The following is a 22,014-nucleotide window of genomic DNA, read 5'->3' as shown; positions in this document are numbered from 1 at the left end:
TCATGAACATTTGTTGGGCTGAACTATATCCCTTGATAAGTTAAAAATCAGATTTAACATGCTTTTATTTTGAAGGTACAGGTACAGATGAACTTTCAGAATGAAACGTGCTGATTATACATTTGGAAAGGCTGAATTTTGTAAATTAGATCAGTGGAGATTTGCACGAAGGAGCTCCTGCTAATACAAATGAGGAACACCAGCCTGGTATGGGGGTTTTGCTTTTGAGTTCCTGTGTGATGCTTAGACATAGCCTCTCTTACATCACACTAGCAATTAGAAAAATTGATATCATTTGAGTTTCAGTTTCAGACAGAATTTTTGGCAACAGTGCTTCTGGATTCTGAATTTAAGGCAATGAGAGAAAGAATGACTGAAAGGGACAAGGCCCAGAGCCATAACAGGTGACAGGAATCACCTTTAAATTGCAGACCCAAACTTCCCATTAAACTAAAGTGCCTGAAAGCCCTTGGTAGCCAAAACACCAAACTCCTGCTATTTGTTGCAGTGACTTGGGATTGGATCTGGCTCACCTGCTTTTTACAGTAAAGTGATGCACATCTCATTTCTGCAGTCACATGTGACATAGCACCTATAGCTGTCACCTGCATCCCCTGGTGGAGTGGTTTGCTTCTGCTTTGAAGCAGTTGGTCCAAATGGGCCTTATGGATGCTGATTCCCTTCTCCAAAACATTAGGAAAGAAGGGTAAATGGGTTATCTGCTTGGGCATGGGAAGAAGATGATTGAGCACAGTCATCAGAAGATCCTAGAGCAGGCAGCTGTGGTTGTGCTGGTGAGAGAGGTGGTCTCTCAGTGATGATGGGGCTTCTGAGTTTGTGAATGGTAAGGTCTTGGTAAGAAAAATTTTAATAGCAATAAGTCTGTTCAATCACAATACTTCTGTTAAACAGTAATACTTCAGGCCTACCTACCAGATCTCAGAAGGTCCAGGTCTTGTTTGAGGAAATAAAATGTAGTTTTTGATCAAATCAGTTTCAGATTTTTGCCTTAGCTGTTGGTTTGCCAGCTGAGGCTGGAGTTCTGCTGGTGGATTATATAAAACACTCCCAAAAAGCACTTAGATCCCAATAACATGGAAATGAATGGATGTGGTTTTCCCTGTGCTTGCAGTGTGCAGCCTGGAACAAGAGGCGCTCCTGCAGAAGCAGCATGCCCATCATCCTGGGGACGTTGCTGGCTCTGTGCTGAGCAGGTGCCCCTGAACTCCTCCACCACCCCTCTCTGTGGGGACTTGGAGACCACGCTCACCCTGATTATTTGGGTTAGGCCAGGAAAATCAGCTTGTTGCATTGGTGATGGCATGGGATTTCTGTAGCAGTTTGGGAGCACAGGAAGCAAAGAGAGAGACAGCCATTTTATTTTAGGCTTATGCTATACATTGAGATTCATTATACAATTTTCCCCCTAAATTAATACAAAAATAGTAAAAATAGGTTAAAAAAAGCCTAAAGGAAAACCCCTGACATCTTGCAAGCCATTTATTTGATGCACAGGTTAAGACTTCTTGGAGCTTAAATAATCTAGAATTGTTTCTGCCGATCTTTTTTTGTTTTGTTTTTCCCCAAAAATTAAAAAAAGGTAATGACTTGCAGAATGCCAACGACATCAGAACAATTTGTGCCTGAGAAGCGGCTGCCCCAGGCAGGCGCACGTGATGCTGAGGTGCCCTCTCTCCAGGCAGAAAGCTGTGCCAGGACAACAGGGCAAGGGGTGGCATGGCAGGGCATGCCATTCTGCTCCAACCCACGCACCATGGACAGGAATTCGTGTTCAAATGCCCTCCTGGGATCCTTTTGCCATCTCTTTCTCAAAAAACCCAACCAAACAAGAAGTTTCCCACTGCGCTTTTCTGGCAGTGGAAGAGTTTCACAAGGGCTTCCTTGGGGCCCATCTCCCCCCAAAATTTGGAGTTAAAGGTTCTCCCTGCTCTCTAATAAAATTAGGCAGGGGGGATAAGGTTGTCCTCCCCACTGCACTGAGCTGGGGTCACTGTAGTGCCCTGCAGTAGTGCCTGGCATGGGTGGAAGATGCTTCCTACCTTTGGGAAAGGGAAGGGGCTCTCCCCCCTCCCCACCTCCTTCTCATCAGACTTGTGTGTTCCCCAGAAAGGCTTAGTTATTTCACAATGTTGATAAGAAAATAAATGACAGGTACTTTTAGTGATAAATGTAGGGATAAAGCCATGGAAGAAATACTTTGTCCCTACAGAGCTAAATTGTACAATCTGATTTTTATGGATCAGGATTTTAACGTGTGCAAAGGCAGGAGAGGAAAAGGCTCTGGGTAATTCTTTCCAACCAAGAGCTTCTAGAAAGTGGTTTCCTACAGGGTTTGTGCCTTACCATGACAGCACTGGTTCAGCAAAACCCCCCAGCAGTGCTGCCACAGGGTGAGAATGGTGAGGAGCTGTTCCTGCAGGGCAGCTGATGCTCTCTGCAGGCTGCACACCCCGGGAACCCCTGGCAGGGCTGTGGGATGGGGACAAGGGAAATGGCACCACCACAGCCCTGGTCTGGCATCCCCAGTGCCCACAGCAGTGCCAGCCCTGCCCTGCCCAATTCCCATCCTGCTGACAGCTCCCAACCATGCCAGAGGAGCTGCTGTAACTGGAGAGCACAGCAAACCCAGAGCTGATGCCCACTAACTCAGCTTCCCTTCCCGTGTCACCCTGAAGATGATATTTGCTTTCTGAGTTAACAAAGTAGGAAAAACCACCACTTTGCTAAGTTTTGAAGTCACCAGGTCTTCTCCCACAACCCATTTGCTTTGCTGGCTCTCTCTGTTTTTCAGAGAAGCCAGTCTTCCTTCTGGACTCCCCTGATCTCTGCCCAGTTGTGCCACCACTTAGTTTTGCTTTCCCTTTGAATAAAAATAAAGGTGTTGGCTGATGTGGGATTTCATGGCTCACAGGAGGACAGTCAGCCTAGAAATAAACATTTAAAAGTACACCTTTCAATTTCCAGTACATGTTTTACCTGAATTCAGCGCTGGCTCAGCAAACTTCTGAGAGCAGATGTGAATCCTCTTGTGACTCAACATAACCTCAGGCCACTTTGGTACTGAATTCCCTCCAGGTCCATGCAGTTGACCATAATAAGTGTATTTGCTTGTCTTTGGAAAAGAAGCTATTTTTCTTTCACAGACAGGTTTTTCTCAACAATTCCAGCTCTAATTTTAATCTAACTAGAACACTTCGACATTTCTGCTTTGGGCAGAAAATTCTGTCTTCATCAATTAATGTTTATGGCATAGTTATTCCAGCTATAACAAATTTTCTTTATTTTTTTTTTTTCTCCATTTAGAGTAATTGTAAATTGAAAGTGGACTTGTGCTAACACAATATCAGAAGTTATATTACAAGAAAACTGGATTGATCTTGAGGGCCATATGCAGGTAGGTTGGCTCTTTTCCCCCATGCTTACCCTGTAGTAAAAATATCCTGTACACCATACCTTACTGTATGGGAATTTTCATGTTTGTAGAAGATATATGTGCTCAGTGAGCCATAGTCCTACATAGTCTTGTTAGCCTTAGCTAAAATTTTCACTGTTAGATTTTAGTCAGTGCCTGACAGTGTATAATACTCTGCTCTACTCACTGCATTTATAAAAAATTGGATTATCTATATTGCAAACAAAACCACAGTGATACCTGGGCTGAAAAGCCACTTAAGAGTATGACAAAAATCTGCTTAAGCCTAGGTAGTCTTCCAAACTGGAGGTTCACCAGTAAGGGTAAAATCTCATGCACAGTTAGCCACTGGGAGTGCTTTGGACTGAGAACAGAGCACTGCATCTGCACCTAATAATCAATCAGTGCAGGGAGGTCCATTGACTTTGGTGAAGATAATTGCTCCAGAGGAAAAGGTTGAAGGGGAGGAAGGCCAAAGTGGCTTAGCATAGTCTGAAACCTTGAGAATGTGGTTCACGTTGAGGTATTCAAGCTACCTGCAGAGAAGGAGCATTTGGTGCATCCCTCAGACGCATCAGGATCCAGGCCGAGTCTCGCGGACCTGGGCTGAGTGCACCTTGGACACTTCCATGGCTGTACCCTGCTAGTGCTGGGGAACAGAATGGCAGCTTGATGTGAAACACAGTGAAAAATGTATGCAAGTTGGTTCTGGCTCTGTTCTGGGTTTTCTCTCTTTTGGGGATGCTCCAGTCTCCTGCCTGTCCTATCCCTGTGTAGAAAGGGGCACAGCTCCTCTTCTCCATCCCAGTCTTGAGTGGCTAGCAGGAGTTAATGGTTACTAGAGAGGGTAACATGGCACTGGGGGGAACTACTGGGAAAGGAATATGCCCTTAAAAAGACTTTTAGGAATGGGCTGGACAAACATGCTTCAGAAATTATTTAAATTTCTGTTCTGTAAATTTACATTGCTGGCTCTGCCCTGGGGGCAAGGACGTAGACCGTAGACTCCATGACTTCTCACCCTGCCTTCTGTGGACACTCAAGCCTCTTCTGCAGCACTTTGTCACAGGAATGCCTCCTCATCCTTTTTCTGACAGGTTTGGAGATAGAGAAGTAATTTTGTCCCTGGTTTTATCACCTTTCTTGAAGATCTCTGAAGGCCTCACATGGTGAGATTTAATAAGAGATCTGTGAAACTGCAAGCTTGTCTTTGGACATCTCTTTAAAGATGCTCCTGGTCTATGCACTGCAATTAGATGTGAGGAGGTTTATGGTAACTATCTTGGCATCTGGTGTTTGCAAGGGAATAGCATGAGGGATAGCAGAGGTGTAAAATCAGTGTTTGCCATGTATTCCTCTCGGCAGTGCACAAACAGCCTCTCTGACACGTGTCCCATTTCTAAGTGTCACACAAGTCAGTGGATCACTGCAGAGGAATTGCAGTTCCTCTGTAACTCTTAGCTAATTTGCTAATGCCCTCAGAAGTTTAAAAGCCACTGCAGTTGCCTGTTGAACAGCCAGGGGACAGGGTGACTGGTATTTAAACAACATACTGATGATCACAGAAAATTACAGTGAAGTACATTTAAGGAATATTTTTTGGCCAGAAAACATAGCCCCAAGCCTGAGTTTAAAAAAAACAGGGGAAACAGATCTTTTTCCTAGCCTTACATTCATTTGGCTGTCTTCAAGGTGTCTGCCTGTGTTCTGCCAAGGCCGAAGTTGTTGTTACAGCTTCCCAGCTGCTACTGAAGCAACTGTTGTTTACTTAAGCAAAGAGCCTGTGCATTCCTGGACACAGCTTCCTTTCTTCTGGTCAGGGAAGGGACTTATCCAGGGGAAAGTAAATGTTGCCAGCTGCTCTTCTGATTTGTTTTGCTAGTGAGAATGTAATATTTTGCTTCAGGGCAAAATATCTGGTTATCTTATTTTCTGCTAGGAAGGATGCTTCAGAAATATCTCTTTGCTGGAAAATTAATATTCAGTAGGTGGCATTTGCAGGTTTTGGACAGGGCATTTGGGGGTCACTGGGATTTGGATGCTAAAGAGATGTTTCAAGCAATGAAGCACATCCTGGTTTTGTGACCACAGACGTCCTAGTGGCTGTACAGGTACCACAGCAGCCTCCCAAGGCATGGTGCTCCCAGTGCTCCAAGCCCCAAAGCTCTTGCAATATCCCTCCCCCTCCAGATACTGACATTGAAGCAAACTTTGTGCCAAATGCTGAAAACCTTTCAAGTGCTCTTAGTTTCCAGATGAGCTGCAGAAGGGAGTCTGATTGGAATACATTCATGTTGCACCACAAAGCAACAGTCCATATGAACCCACCCGACACACACCAGCCAGCTCCTGCCACTGGGGCATCACAGGCAATGTATGGTCAGAATACTCTCAGCAAAACCTACAGAATTGGCTTACATATCCCCACTGGGGTTCAACCACACGATAAAACCTTACAGCAATGAGCCTGTCGCTCTTAAGGGTGGAGGGGGTGGAGGAGGGAAGAGATGCTGCTTTATCTGTTTTACTCCACATCACAGATGCTGACAGAATTATTGATTTAGAACTCCTGGCTCCAAAAAGACTTGGTATGTAATCTTTTTAAGTTGGTTTTTTTGGGTGTTTTTTATTCCCTCTTACATGTGATGTTTTCAATAGGCCCCTAAGACATGGGCTCTTTGGGGACGTTGTTGAACTTGCTGTTGCTAAACCACAGACCCAACCTTCAGTTTGTTCCACTCAAATCTTACTGTCTACTGTCTCCTGGAAGAGCCCATAGCTGCAAGGTCTATTGCTTTACAGGTACTCTAGGAAGATTGAGGGATTAAGTTATACATTATGTAAAACTACCCACTAATCCTCTTAGTGTGCATTACCAGTGAATGGCCTGAAATAGGCTCTCACTAAAAGAGCCCTAACATTCACTTTCTCGATGACATTTTAGTATTTGAGGTTTGTATCATGGATTTTGGTGCTGAAATATTCAGTACCCCATCTTCTGTCTGCTGCTAGATCCACTCACATGTCTTAGTAGAGTGCTAACAAAATTACAGTTGGTAAAGCAGATTACATGTTTAACTAGTAGCGAGATATGTATAAAATAGAATTATATATTTTCTAGAGTGACAGAGTCACATGGATTTTTTGTTCCTTTTTTTTTTGTTCTTTTTTGTTTTTATAAGAAAAAGAAACAGCTATAAAACCATGATTAAAAATGTTACAAGGGATGATTTCAATTTTAAAATAATGATACTTTTAGAAAAAAAAAAAGTGATTCATAACATAAAGGTGTTTGGAAAGCACTTGGTTGCTGTGTACTGCCTTCTTTCCCAGTACAGTTTGCTATTTTTTATATAGTCTTGCATAAATGTTTAGATTAGGGGAGAAAAGAAATATTAAATGTGATGGCAAAGACTTATAAGAGCTGACTCACTGACTTGAGTTATTGCTGTGCAGAAAGTTTGTAAAGCCTTTACATCCAGCGAACATTTAGTGCTACTTCAGCCTTGACAGTTGACCTTTCAACATGATTTGGTTTAGCCACAATAATTGCAGCATCTGCAGTACAGGCGATGCAGACGACTGCTTAAGAACCCAACTTCTTCCATTAGATCTTACTTCATGCATCTAAAATTTAACCTCTCTTTGCATGGGTGTGCAAATTCTCCCATATTACCTGTTATAGGAACTGAGCAAGGTACAATACCCCGGCTCTTGCTTTTTTTTTTTTTAATTTATTTTTAATTTCTCCCATAATTTTGAATATTCCTGGATTTAGCTTAGAGGAGGGAGGGGAAAACCTCCAATCTTCCTGTCCCCACACATTTAGTCAGTACTGGTTTCTTTTTTTTTCTCAGTAAGACCTAGTGTAAAAAAGCAACCAACAAATCAAGTTAGACTGTTGTAATTTGGTCAACCACTCGGGTGCTATCCATATCCACCATTTCAACACACTCTATTTCCTCACGGTTTTCAGGATTCTTCTTCTCTTTCCTCTTCTTCTTGGAGGGTGGCAGGAAAGTCAGTATCACAGGTAAAATGGCAAAGCAGTGAAAGAAGGTGACTAATGCTATTAAAAACAAGCACCTGAACAGTGTACGGGTCAGATTTGAAGGCACAGCTGCAAGAGGAATCAGACCAACAATATAGCAGAGGTAGCTCTGCAAAATAGCTACCCCATGCACTTCCAGGGCATTTTTCACCCATTTAGTTCTTGTGAACTCTTTGCCCAGGACAAAGGTTGATAACAGTGGAGCACAGTTGTCAATTGTATAATTAATTCCGTAAATTAAGCACAACACAGAAATACAATCTAGTTCCACTTTCCACAAGGTCATAAAACCTATAACTCCAAATTCAACCGAGGCAACAGTTAGAGTGAGCCAGACATTGATCAGAGAGTCTGCCACCAGGAATGCAGAGAAGAAGAGCAGAAATAAAGCACTAATGCAGGAGTTTTGTAAGGGGGCTCCCACTGAAGAGGCATAACGATCCATGTACACAAATGATGGATTGAAAACGATGAATTTCACCTTGGAGGTGAGAGAGAGCTTCCTCAGGGTCTCCAGGAGGTCATAAAGTTCTTCCCTCTTGGTTTCCATTGTCTTGGCCACCAAGAACATCCTGGAGGCCACAACATCAACTTCATTGTTGTACTTCTTGGAAAAGATGATATCCTCTGAAAAATGGGCAAACTGAGGGGTCTTCAGGAAGGAGTTCCTCAACATATCAGTGAAATTCTTCTTCGGCAATCCAGTAGATATGTTGAGTTTCCTAAGGTAATTTAAGTAGCTCTCAAACCAAGATATCCTCACGAAGCCCTTGGTGTACTCCAGCACATCCTCCTGGACACTGGTGTTCCAGTACTCGATGGACTCGTAGATGTAGAACCCAATGACCGGGCTGTAGTTACTGAAGTACTTCTGCTGGGCAGTCGTGTACTCGATGGTCCGAGTCGCGGTCGCTACGATGTTGCTCAGGTCTGACCCCTCACTGACCTGCAGGTAGCCCATTAAGGCAAAGGAAATATAAACAAGGTAAAAGAGAACTACAAAAGGCTTGACATAAGTGTTTGTTATCCAGTCACAATAATAGCGTTTCAGGAACCACACCAAAAGATGACTCTCGTAAGTGTTCGTTTCCTCTGAATCATCCGTGTCCTCACTGAATCTGGCTGTCAGAAGAAACCTATACCATGCAGGCTTCTCTTGCAATACCTCTGGCTTTGGTACCTTTCTGCAGAAGATACTATGCTGGTAGTTGTTTTCTATGTAGCCAGTAAACACCAGGCTGGAACCATAAAAGGAGAGTACATAGAGGTAGTTGAAGAAAATTGCAATACAGGAATTGCAGCAGAAAATCCTGGCTGCTTCAATGTTAGTGAAGGGACTGGCACCTATTCCAAAAGTGACCAGGTACATGGCAGTGGTGAGAGAAAACGAGAGCATGGAGTCTGCAAATACAGCTGCAGTCCTCTCTTTAACGTGTTGGTCTTCTCTAGTTTTTCTCCAGGAGGACAACATTTCAAAAGTCCCATACAACCCATGACCTACAATAGAGAACAAAGGTAGTGTTCAATGTATTCAAATACCAAATTACACAGAAGAAAGTAATGTCAACATGCTAAAAGGCTCAAAGGAGACACAGCTGGATGCTGCCAGTGCTTGAAGGAAATGTCCTGTAGAAGAGAGAAATGCTTAGGGAGGTGTAAACCACAGGAGCACATTTGCTACCTGCATAGCAAACCTTACTGTGAGAGCTTGAGGAGAGTTCTGCACTGCTGGCCCAGGATCCATGGGTAAAAGAAACAGGATTTTTTTACTCTGCTTGGCTGTTTTGTTTCGTTATTTCCGAGTGCCTGTGATGGAAGATGCTTTCAAATTAGTTTTTCCTGGTGATGGTATCTGACCTGTGGTGAAAACAAAGAAATACGACCTTGAAGTGCCTGTGCTGGAAGCAGAACATTAGTTGGTTGCATTGTAGAAAACCTGTAAAAAATGAAAATTCCACACAAACTGAAAATGATCAATTAAATCAGTTACTGATTTCTCCACCTCCCATACAAATTTTCCACCAGGAAAAAGAAATCCTAGAAATGAAACAAACAAATAAAAGCACAAATAAATTTTAGAGAAGGAGAGTGGTAAAACTGATATGGAGCTGCTTAAGGCATTGGTCTTCTTTGTATATCTGAGAGCTTATAAAACAAATACAGCCCTATATTTCTTGGCAATGCCTACATTTTGTAATGTATTTAATTGACTCTTAAAATGGATATACCATTCACAAAAGGAATGACCTAAAATCCTGTGTTTAACCCCCAAGTGCAGGTAAATCAGGAAAAGTACATGCTTTTATTTTAATCCCTGGTTAGTCATCTTCCTCTTACAGTTTCTATGTTGTAAAGATGCATTTGGAGGACACAGACCTCTGCTCTCTGGTAGTGATCCTGGGCTGGGAATGCAGCCATTGACCATCTACCAGGTGAGAGGAGCTGAAGTAAATGTAGTTTGACAATTTACACAGAGATAAACAGAATATAGTCTTTGTATCACACCTAAAAGGTTAAATGGTAATATTTTCTCATAATAATTTATTATAACGTTTATCTTTAGTTAAGAGATCTTCTCCATATAATCCCAGCCCCTTTGCTGCCTTTTAATTCCTCCTCCTCCTCCTCATTCTTTTGCTGATTTTGCTGTCACTTGTCTGCTTCTCTGGTCTGCTCTTGGATTATCTCCAGAAATTCCCAAAAGTCAGTCCACTGTGTTTTGCTCTTATCCATCTTCTCTGATAGTAGTAGATAAAATGATCAGTGCTAAATTAGTTGCTGATAACACTGAAGTGCAATCACTGAACTTTTGAAGCTGATGCTCCAGTCAGGAAGGTCAAGGTAATTCACAGATCTCTCAGAATTTCAGGCTGTCTGCAGAGTACCAAGATTGCTGTATCAGCTCTGTTCTCTTCCCCTGTAGACAATTATCACTTTTGCTACCAGAGATATAAATACCAGCCCATAAACCCAAGGCAAATGAGGTATTTTGAAGAAGTGGAACACCACAAGATCTATTAGGCATGTTGGAACTAGATGATCTTGAAGGTCCCTTCCAGCCCAAACCATTTTGTGATGCTGTGAGTCTATAACCATGTTAATTCTTAAATGCCTCATACAGGCTAAATATTTAGTTAACTTGACTAAACAACCCTTTTGTGGTCAGCACCTTTTACTGTAGGGGAAGTTGTTGCTGATTCACTCCACCCTTCTTGAAATCTGTATTTTGACAGATGGCAGAGCTGGTCACTCCGTTATGCTGGAAAGAATAGGTATGGAGTATTTCATAAAGAAGTCACAATACAGAGCTCATAAGATGAGACAATAGGACAACTGGTATATCTCCTTATCACCTGATGTTTAGTGTAATGAAGTCCACACTCTCATGCAAATCAGATATTTTACCAATTTTGTTATTTAGAGTGGTGGCATGGACCTCAAATGTCCAATTTGTAGCAGTATTACAGACCTGGCTTTGGCATTCATCTTAATTTTCCCCAACAGTGTTTTACAGCTGCTTTCAGAGGCCAGGTCAAGACTGTCAATTTGATAACTAGCACTGTGCCCCCTCTCAGAGCTAATGGGGAATACTGGAACTCCCCAGACATAAAATCAAGCAAAAAGCACAATCAGTGACTGGCACCCCGTTGCTAATTATGCTTCAAATAGTTATGTTCTAGGCTCAGTAGGGAAAGCTATTAAGCTTGCTTTCAGTGTGTTCTTTGTAAAGACAGACTGACCTTTATTTAAATGTAACTGATCACTTGCCAAAGTAGGGAGTGAGAGGTTTAATCCATTTATGGCTCCCATGAGTCCTGCAGACAGGCTCATCTGCGAATTTCACATGGCATCATACGCATTAGCATTGAGTGAGCAAAACAGAATAAAATGAGGTCATTGAATATTACAAATTACTTCCATCATGAGCTTTAGCTATAGCATGTTTTTGTAAAAAAAAAACCACCCCAGCATTAATAGGCTCTTGCCTAAAAATACTCAAATAGCCATATTAATTTGGGGAACCTTTGAATGTGCAATGAGAGAAGGAAATTAGAGCTAGTTAAATATGATGCTGAACATGACATTTTAACAGGTATAAGGCTTTGGATAATGCCTGATAACATGACTTCTGATACCACATTCCTTCTTTAGGCAGGAAAGATAAAACCACAATTTGCTCTTACATAATCTTCAGGACTACCCTAAAATGGAATCTGATTTAGAGAACTGCTCAAGTAAATGCATGAAGAGGCGTCACCACATGTGCTCCACAAAGCCAAGAGAAAAATATTTGGATACTTTCCTATTTTAGGATAGGTTCCTTTTGTTGTTTGCTACACAATCTATGTACTAGGAGCTGGTATTTTCCTTCAATTGTACAGTTTGTGATTTCTCTGTCCATTTATATGACAGGTACAGAATTATCATTGAGAAGGACATGCCTAAAGTTGCAGACTTTTGCACCAGTGCCATTCCTGACCTTATCCAGTTTCTTCAGAAAAAAATTAGGCCCAAACTCAAGTACAAATTAGGCAGTCCAAAGATTAGCTGTATTTAGCTAGGATGGGATTTACCTAACCTAATTTACCTCTAAATACTGACTGCAAACCACTTGGAGAACAATCTCCATCACTCTAACTCGCTGATGTTCATATAAGTCTAGTCCACAGAGACTAGGGTAGATATCTCCATGGAAGCATTTTGAGAGAATTTCTTTCACTTCTCTGTCATTTCAGAGTTTTCATTTTTTGCACCCCTAATCAATTTGCACCAATTACCTCTATTTCTCTCACTGTTGCTACATCTTCTCCATGTAATATTAATGAGACAAAGGGAATTTTTTTCCTTGTAAGTAAATTCTGTAATTGCTTCAACTGATTTTCCCTTTTTAATAGAGATTTAGGCGCAAATCTGCAATAATTTAGAGCAACTTGTTCATTATTCACGGTCATTCAGTAAATAATAAATATGAACTCAAACAGCTGATGGGCTACTGGAGATCTTTTCCTGCTGACATTTGCTGCTATGATTCACTGGTCGTGCCCTACAGCCAGGCTGTACAATCACGAGCTAACAAGAAGTACACAGAAAGATGGGAGTTTTTTAAGGAAAAGAAGTTCAGGGTCAAAGGAAAATGTTAAAGGGAGAGGAGAAAGGTATTTTGGACAAAATGGGAATCAAACTTTTTTCTTATTCTCTTTTTCTGCTGCTTTGTATTTAGGAGATACTCCTACCTTATGCTGGAGGACTGAGAGCAGACATTCTGAGTTATGTAGTCAAAGAAAATGAAGAAGAAAACTACTGCTAATGCTGAGGATCTCCACAGGTTTTTTAGCCTGAGGTGGGCTACCTTTAATTTTAGAGCCTGATGATAATAGTAATAATACCAGTAAACCTGATAAATTAGTCCTAGCTTAAATACAGCACTTTTATGAGTAGCCTGAAAAAGCTATAAAAAGTTTCATTTGCCTCCTTCAGAAACAAGTCTTGCAATTACACATGCTCTGCAAAATCAATGCAGAGCCTACATCAGAAAAAAAAGCATTCATAGGAAGTTGTGAAAATGAAAGAAAATTTTTATCTTCCTTAAAATTATCAAATAATTTACCTCATTTTAAAATACTACTTATGTGCAGGCACTGAAATAATTCTTTTTAGTACCATTTTCAAACCTCAAAAAAGAAATGCATCCTTTCCCCTGTTAAGTGGTTGTTCAAGCAAGGGGCCCTCATGGGTTGGCACAGGCAGCCTGGGCTTAGTGCTGGCTCTGCTCCTGACTGCAAATAGTGAGACCAAAGCAGAGGGAGGAGAAGGGATTTCACCACCCTTAGAGCCTGTGAGAGGGCAGCAAAGTGACCTGCTGGTCTCTGGAGTCACAAACCTGTTCTCTACTTGCTTGGTTTAATTGCTTACCTGAAACAATGCCGGCTGCCTGCTTTTGTAAAACAAGTGAGGGGTATCAATTTTGCACTAAAATCATGTGAAGTTTTGATCTTATTGTGGTAATATGAGGCTTGGATATCCAAATAGACTTCTTCCATCAGAGAAATTGAGAGGAATGACTGAGAAAGAGGTTTTTTGGTACTTCTTTTTGCACTTTTACCCATCTATGAAAGTAGAGGACAATAGTACACTGTGGGTCTCATCTTTTTTGTCCTTACTGTTTTGAAGGTTGTATGTCTCTGTATGTGTTTGATACTTGAGTAAAATTCCCTTTACAAGTTGTGAAGTTCCAACCTTCTGTGTGGAAGGTGGCATTTCAGGGCAAATAGATTTTATTAATCCCATTTTAATGCAGAGGCACACAAAACACTAACAACACCAGATCTGCCCCTCAGGGAGGCTGAGTACTGCACCAGGGTATATGGTGCCCATTCACTGCCACAATTAACACCAATAAAGCATCAAAGTCTTCCAGAAGGAGCAGACTTCCCTAGTGGCAAAGTTGGGCTATGGGTGTTTCTCACTTTTCTCTCTTCTCAGGCCTTACTTCTGCTCTCCTACTGAAGTTTTCTGCTCCCACATGGCTACTGATTCACCTGTTTTAGTCCACACTGGACTAAAGGAATGGTGGGGATCAGAAAGTAGCTTTTTTTTTTTTTTTTTTGAAGGCCACTTTTGAAACAAAATTTTTTCCTGATGCTGATGGCACAAAAGACTGTCTGAAATGGGTAATGACTCATGGTAGGATATATGGGGGCCTTGTAAACTGGGTGGCTGAAAATTTGATGTGGAAGCATGCTCTGATGGAATATCTGAGGTTAAGTGTGGATTTTGATTTAAGGTTTTTGCTTGCACTGCAATGGCTGCATCCCTGTAATCAGCTCAGCTGGACCAGTGTTGTCCCACTCAGGTTGACTTAAGCCTGAAATCACTCCTCTAAATTGGAGCACTTGTCTGCAAGAGGAATTTAGTGTCCTGTGAAAAAGGGTGTGAATGTACAGAGGGCAAACTATGTTGCACCAGCTTTCTTTGTGGGTCTCTGTGAAGCACAGCTTGATTCACATTCAAAGTGGAGTGAAATATCATCTGCAGAGACAAACACCAGATGAATTAACATCAAATAACTAGGATGCTGTAAATGCATATCCTAGCTTGCTGCCAATGCAGGCAAGGTCTCAAGAACTGCTCTTGTGCAAAAATAGTACATAGGAGATCAGAATCCCATCACAGGAATTGCCCTTTCCAAAATGGTACCTGCAATAACATATGATATAATGAAGGTGCAATGAATTTTCCTAGCTGACAGTATTAAAAATAAAAATGGACACTGCTCAGCTCTAGAACTGCTTTCTACAGTAACGTCAACAAAGAGGCTGAGATAATTTCCCCCTGCTGACATATTTTTTTCCAGCTAGATCAGTGATCTCATCAGCTCCCATCTTCTGACAAGCCAAGTGAAACCACTAATCCAGACTCCCTTTGTCACAGGAGTTGCAATGAACCAGTTGTTGACTGAAGACCTGGCCTGCTTCACGTGGCCTCTCCCAGCAGGCAGGATTTCAGCCCAGAACATACAGCAGGCTCAAACTGCTACTGAAGGTGACAGGCAGAGCAAGAATACTTGCATCCAGCTGAAGCAAACATCTGGCTCCACAGCCTGTTCTCACTGAAATAATGCAATACTGCAGCTAAACGAGATCCTTCAGCATGCAGACAGAATCAGCCTAATTTATACAACACTTTTTCACTGAGTGGATAACGATTTACTGGCAAGGGTTGAGCTGACCAGCTATACCATCATTAGCATGCTGCTGTAACAAACCCCAAGCAATGTCCAACCTTGTGGTCCATAAATGGTGCAACACTCAGTTTTGCTGCATGAATGTCAGACGTGAAGGAGGGTGTGTATTGCTGAACATCCCACAGTGCAGACTTGTCTGTCCCAAACATTTGTGCTGAGCTGAGAAATGCACTGTGAATCCTACTTGCTTTTCCTACACTTGCCTGTTTGTGGGAGCCCAGTTCACAGTGTAGAGTAAAATCCTGGAGGATACTAACATCCTGTAAGGTATCATCTAAACAACTGTGTTTCCAGGCAGCAGTGTTTGTTTCAGGGAAATTGTGACTAGGGGACTGCAGGCTGTGGACAGTTGAGAAGCATTAAATGCATCCTCTTTGGCAAAGTCATCGAAGTCACACAAGCCACACAAGCTCAGCTGAACTCATTCATGCCTCCAAGCACAGGTTCAAAGGCCAAGTAAACCCAAATGCTATGTGTAGGCATGGTACAGGAATTCGGGACACATGAAGAGCAACATGGGATGGGATGTACTGGTATAAGCATAGGCTGTGCATATTGCAGGGCTTTATCCACCTGCTGTGCCACAGACTCCACATGTCAGGATTGTAACTGCATTCCAGGCATGACAGCACACCTCAGAAAGATGGTAACAGCACTGTTGGGTAGGTTCTGTATTTGCAACTATTGTTTTAAAGGGTACTAAATTTAACACATATTATCACCTGAGATGTACTATGGCTGGTACTAACATCTGACTTGGGATCTTCCCAAGAGAGACACATACTGAAATTAGGTAGGTGAGCCTGTTAGGTATCTAGGCATGAAACCATTTGATCAATCTCTGGTTTTCTTTGCATTTGATTATTAGCCATTCATCCTCAAGTGTCAGGCTGATCTCTCCAACTGTGTTTACAACAGCACTGGTCATCCCAGTCACAAAGCCCCATGCATGCCCAAGTATTCCTCAACTTACTACCAGCATCAAAACCACAGTATCTTGGTGCATGTACATCAGATAAAAATCTGCCTCAGTCTCTGCAGAGAGAGCTGTGTTTTGTGCAGTATCTTCTTGGCAACAAAGTAAGAGAAACCAAAATGTTTAATAATATGCTCTCAGAATCTGCTGTGTTTCACAGCTGTGGGTGGCTGTGCCCACAGAAATGCACTGTGAAGAGAAAGTGTCCCCGTGCAGCACACGCTGCCTCGGTTGGTGCCTGCAGAGAAGATGTCTTCAACTGGTGCTCAGTGCTTCACACTGGGAGACCACAATGATGTTCTCAGTCATAGATCCTGCTGAAAGACTCTCCGGGCCATTAAGCCTGCACTGAAATTGCTTAATGCACAGTCAGGAAAATGGAGTGTGTCTGGAAACCCAGCACAAGGCTGAGGCCTCATTTAAGTCTTGTGTAGCACTCCCAGTCACAAAAGGGGAGTAGGTTCCTCCTAAGACTCGTAGGGATCTGCTGCACCATAGTAATTTAGATCCCAACCTTCTGGCAATGAGGGTCTGCCATAATATCCTAAATTTTTAAACTGAGCTTTTGCAAATGGAGCACCCAGTCAATTCTCTGTTGTCCTGTGAAACAGTCTGTTTGGGTCAGGTGTAGCCCTTTCTGACCTGTACTAAAAAGTACACATGGGCACAAAGCAGGCACAGACAATATGAAATCACCCCCTCGCTCTCACCTGAACTGTGGGGACACAGTCAGCAATGCTTGGGGTGCCTGGAGCACACACACTATAAACTCCTCAGTACAATTTTTTATCATGGCAAACAAACTAAAATGAGCCAATATTTACGAAAATGGTACAAGTCACAAGCTAATTTTGAAACTATGATCACATATTACATATATATAAACCATGATGACATATAAGTACTGAAATGAAAAATCATTCTACATATAAATCCCTATCTTTGAAGAAATACATGCACATACACAAGACACAGATAAACATTCTGTAATTTTTCTATCTATTTAAGGGGGAAAGAAACAAAGAGAATGAAATATTTTAATTAAGTAGAATTAAACAATGTCTTGATATTCATAGTCCCTAGATCTCACCACAATCCCTAATCAGTGATGGTGGTAACATGGTTCACTACTTTTTATTTTTGGAGTATTTTAGAGCTATTTACTAATAAAAAAAATCTTACTATTTAATATTGCATTTTCAAAATAATTTTTTAAAGTATACCAAATTCTGTTTAAATTAACAACCTCCTACTATAATGATTATACATGCAATTCAGCACTTACATGGTAAATCCTGAACAGACCCATTGATTTCAGTTAAATAAAATTATTGATTTAGGTTTTGGGAGAAAGATGGATGTTTTTCTTGTATTTTTTACTTTTGAAACAATGTAATATTTGAGATTTTGTTGTTACAGTGATAGCAAGAATGCCATATAAACACATTTTAAAAACAGAGATACATTTGAGACAAAACTTGAGCAGATCTTGTATTTTGATAAGCAAACTATGTTATAGTTCAAAATCCACTTTTATTCCACTTAAAAATCAGTAAAGGGTTGTTTTGGCATTTAAATAGCAGGCTGTCAGCTCTATTTAAACGTGTCACTTGCTTTCCTATGTCTTCACAAAAGACATGGCAAAAGTTAAAAGTCATATTTCTTTCAGTGCAACAGAAGGAGATGTGTGTTAGCAAAATCTGGTTTTAGCTGCTGGAATATTTGTGTCTGCATGGCTTGCTCCTCTACTGACCCCCAGACCTGTTGTAGATGTGAACCAAAAGCATTTGAGCCAAACCTGTGCCGTACATGCAAGTCTGTGCTCTGGAGCAAGCACCTGACTCTGTCTGGCCTCCAAAGGATCTGCCTGTCCCAAAGTCCTCCCAGGAATGCCTCTTCATGCTCTTTAGCTCAGAAACACCAGGAAATCTCCCAGGAAGCAGAGTGCCCTGGGTGAGCTGTTTTTTGAAGAGAGAAGGAGAAAACTGCAAGGAGGAAAACAAGGGAGGAGGGCAGGGTCTGCTCACCACTGCTGCTGGCATGGGTGCAGACCCCAGGGTGTGTGAGCTCGCCCTGTGCACCAGGGGAGCCGTACATGGTGGGAGAGTGCCAGGACAGGACAGGTACAGCTGGCAGGATGAATTTCCCCATGGTGCACAAAGCTCGAGCCTCACTAGCGGAGGATGTGGTCACACGTGGAGTTAGTCTGTTAAGAAACCCGGGCTTGTCTCATGTATGACATGCTGTGACTCATATCAGCAGACAGAACTGAAAACTGATTTCCATCACTAGGTAATTTTTGGACAGATTTTATGCATGCTGTGGAAAAGAAGCACTTACAAGTGAGAGCCTCCTGCAATGACCTGTGCTAGGTTAATATCTACCATGTTACAGAGCAGCCAAGTGACACACGGCAAACCTCCTGAAGATGGAGTAAGGCATACTGGGTACACTTGGGGCAACCAGGTTTTCAATCTGCTTTAAATTTCTAAGGCTACAAGCTAAAATATCATTTGCTTCTAGGAGTGCTGTCCCAGTGGAACATGGGCCAATGGAATATGAATTTGTTTACCACTCTTCAAGTTTCTCCTTTTCTGGCGAGAAAGCTACAACTGCAACATCTCAGGCATACACTTAAATTCTCCTGTTTTAGTGATGTTTGTCACTACTCTTACTCATAATATATAGATCAACCATATGTGAAACACAATGTTCAGAAAGTTGCAAAAATTCAGTTAAAGCACATCCAACTCACTATTTTTACTGATTAAAAAAAAAAAAATTACAAGTTTGGAACTCAACTTGGGCTTTTCACAAAGCATCCAGACTTACTCCAATTTAGTTAATTCACCTCTGGATTCTCTGCCAGAGGTTTCATGACCTGAAAATGACTGGTCCCCTCCCTGCATACCTCTAGGCTACTGTCTATTTGGGGAATGTCATTTATTTGAAGCTCACAATGTGCACCATCTCTCTTGCAGCCAGACCTAAAATGAAGTCATATCAGTTCTTGCTGATGTTCCCCAGGTCTTCATTGACCACCCAGGCCCAGTATATAAAGTGTACCACAAACAAATATATATATATATATATATATATATATATATATATATATATATACACATACCCACATTCTACATGTAGATGTAGATATAGAGACAAGATTCCTTTCTTTAACCTCTGAACTTCCAGTATATTCTCATATATGTGAAAGTTTCTCTTGAGGGACTTCACTGCTTGAAGAAAATCAGGATGTCAGTGCCAAACTCTCAGTACTTCTGACTGTTTGGGACACCTCTGACAAAGGCTCCACTGAGCCCCTGCATGCACTGAGTTCCTCACAGTTAAAAGAATGCAGACAGTGAAAGTGGAACAGCTTTCTGTTCCTCTTTGCATAAATAAATGTTCATTGAACATGCTGCATCACCTGTAACATACTTTTCACAAGTGGATATTGGGGCACCAAAAATGAAGAGGAAATGGCTGTACAGCACCTGGTTTCAACATTAAGATGTTCTCTGGACTGACTTCCTATGGATACAGCTCCTCTCTTCCAAAAAACATTGTAAATTATCTGAGTCATCAGCAGTGTTCTGAAGCCAAGAAGCACGACCGTGTGCAGGGATTTCTCTGGGCTTTGTGCTGGTGAAGGGGGAGCCTGGGCACCATGTTGGCTGTGTGTCTGTCCTGTGTGCCAGCTGCAAGCTCTGCCTGCTGCTTTCCAACTGCTCAGGAAAGGGCTGCTGTCTAAAACAGTCTGCACCATTTGTTTTTCAAGTCTATTTGTTTCCCATGCAATAGTGGCTTCTGTGCTTGGGTTCCTTAAGTGGTTGGAGACATCATCCTTCAGGAGAGCTGGAGTGGGGAAGACCAGCAGGTGAAGGAGGTGATTAATCAGCTCCACCTTGGGTGGACAGTGCTGACTTTGGTGAGAAGACTAATTGGAACATTGAATGAGGAGGGGTGGCTTGGGAACCTACTTCTGCTCTTACTCCCTCTTCCACATGAGAAACAAAAATACCATGTGATGCTTGAAGGACTGCAAAAGATGCATGGCTGCTTAGAGATGTCATAAAATGTAAGAATCCACAATAAAAGACTGAGGGACTGAGAACAGAAAAGGGAGAAGAAAAAAGCATCATGTGGAAAGTGACAACCCTGGGATTCTGTCTGTTCAGGGTAGATAAAACCAGATAATTTTATTCATTTCTTAGAAGAGGGATGAAAGGAACAAACCACAAAATGCTTTAGGACTGTAACTGAGCTGTGCAGGGTTGAACTGGGAAAGCTGAGCAGATGGAGTGACAAAAAACCAAGTGTACTTGGAGTGCTTTGGCAGCATGAAAAAAGGAAAGGATGAATGGTGGAAACCACAAGCAGCTGAGATACAATTGCAGGGCACAGTGGGGACCTAGCTGAGTGCCAAGGAAGTTGTGAAGAATATAGGGAAAATGGTGGGAGCAATGGGCCCAGCTGTGGCTGAGGAGAGGGGAGGATGAGAGAGGAGAAATTTAAAGAAAACCCAACCAAAATGGCAGAGGGGAAACACTGACAGGAATGTGAAAAACAGCAGAAAAGATGAAGGAAGCTTAGGGAGACCAAAAGATGCTGAGAGTTGTGCAGGCATTAGGAAGGAGATGCCCTGCCTGGAGCAGGAAGATGGGTGAGTCCTGCTGGAGGAGGCCGCCAGATATTGCTAAAGAGATGGATGAGATGGGAGAAAGAGACATGGGGGCAGCAGCTGAGCCAGCTGAAAGAGGTCATGCTTCCTCACAGCATGAAAGGACAGCAGAGGGACAGTTGGACAGGTAGAACGAGAAAGCTTAGCTGGGGAATAAAAAAACAGACTCAGTAAGTGTCACATTTTTATTAGCTGACAGCAGGAAAATTGGTGGAAAAATACTACACGAAGTCAAACATTTGGGGGTGTGTGTTACTCCTGTGTGTGGACTGAAGGGCACTGGGGGGGCCTGTGGAGGGGCTGCTTCACTGTTTTTGACTCTCTATATGTAACCAATGTTGACTTTTCAATTTTATTGAATATAGCAAACACTTGGATGCTTGATGGGGAGGATAATGGATGCTTTTTGGATGTATGAATTTGGCATATGTTGCAACTCCCTACCAGCATGTTCTTCCAGAGAACTAAGCAGCAGCCAGGCCAGGTGCCTAACTGGACTGAGGCACAGCACCAGTGAGCCCCATGTACTGCTGTGTGCTGGCCTCAACACCCTCAGGTTTTTGTGCTGCTTGCCAGCTGCCCTGCTGGGTTTAGTTGCCTGTTGCCTTCATGGTCTCTAACCTTCAGCAGTCCTCTCACTTGCCCTCCTGTGATTTTCACTCCTATCATCAAACACATTGATCTTCCCTCTTCTTCTGTTGCCTTTTTCCTTCCAACTTTATTTCCCAACCGTCTCTGACCTCATATCCCATCTATGGTGCTCCAACTTTTTGCATTTGTAAAGCTCCCGTACAGGTATCTGAGCTCACTTCTCCATCAGCACAGCTCTCCCCAAGGCAAGCCATGAGGAAGGAGTGCCCCCAACAAATCTGTGTTTCTAAGAAGTGACTGGAACTCCTCTGCATCTGTAAGGTGCCACTATGAGCCCTGGTTCCTCCAGGTACCTTCCAAAGTGCTCCATACCTCACCTGCTCCTGAGCCTCCTCCGCAGCCCTGCAAGGGTGTCTCCTTCTCCCCCTGACTTTCCTCCACTTGAGACTGAACCTCAGGGGAACTCTGCCTGGGTCCTGCCTTCATTTCCACCTGCTCCTTCCCACCCATCCCTCCCTGGATCTCTCTGCTGACTGCT

The 22,014-nt window shown here is 42.4% G+C and overlaps 1 protein-coding gene across 2 annotated transcripts in view; it reads right to left on the bottom strand.

Annotated features, from left to right (window-relative positions):
• Positions 1-1,410: 1,410 nt before the first annotated feature.
• Positions 1,411-22,014, bottom strand: part of PTCHD1 (patched domain containing 1) — a 38,674-nt gene continuing 18,070 nt past the window's right edge. For both annotated transcript variants that reach the window (XM_058825293.1, XM_058825294.1), the window contains exon 3: positions 1,411-8,981. In XM_058825293.1, the coding sequence (XP_058681276.1) occupies positions 7,327-8,981 (1,655 nt within the window). In that variant the 3' untranslated portion in view covers positions 1,411-7,326. The remainder of the gene's footprint in view (positions 8,982-22,014) is intronic.

This window comes from Ammospiza caudacuta, chromosome 2, assembly GCF_027887145.1.
Source record: "Ammospiza caudacuta isolate bAmmCau1 chromosome 2, bAmmCau1.pri, whole genome shotgun sequence".
Classification (NCBI taxonomy): domain Eukaryota; kingdom Metazoa; phylum Chordata; class Aves; order Passeriformes; family Passerellidae; genus Ammospiza; species Ammospiza caudacuta.
Note: the sequence above shows the minus strand (reverse complement) of the source record. Positions and strands in the feature narration are given on the sequence as shown.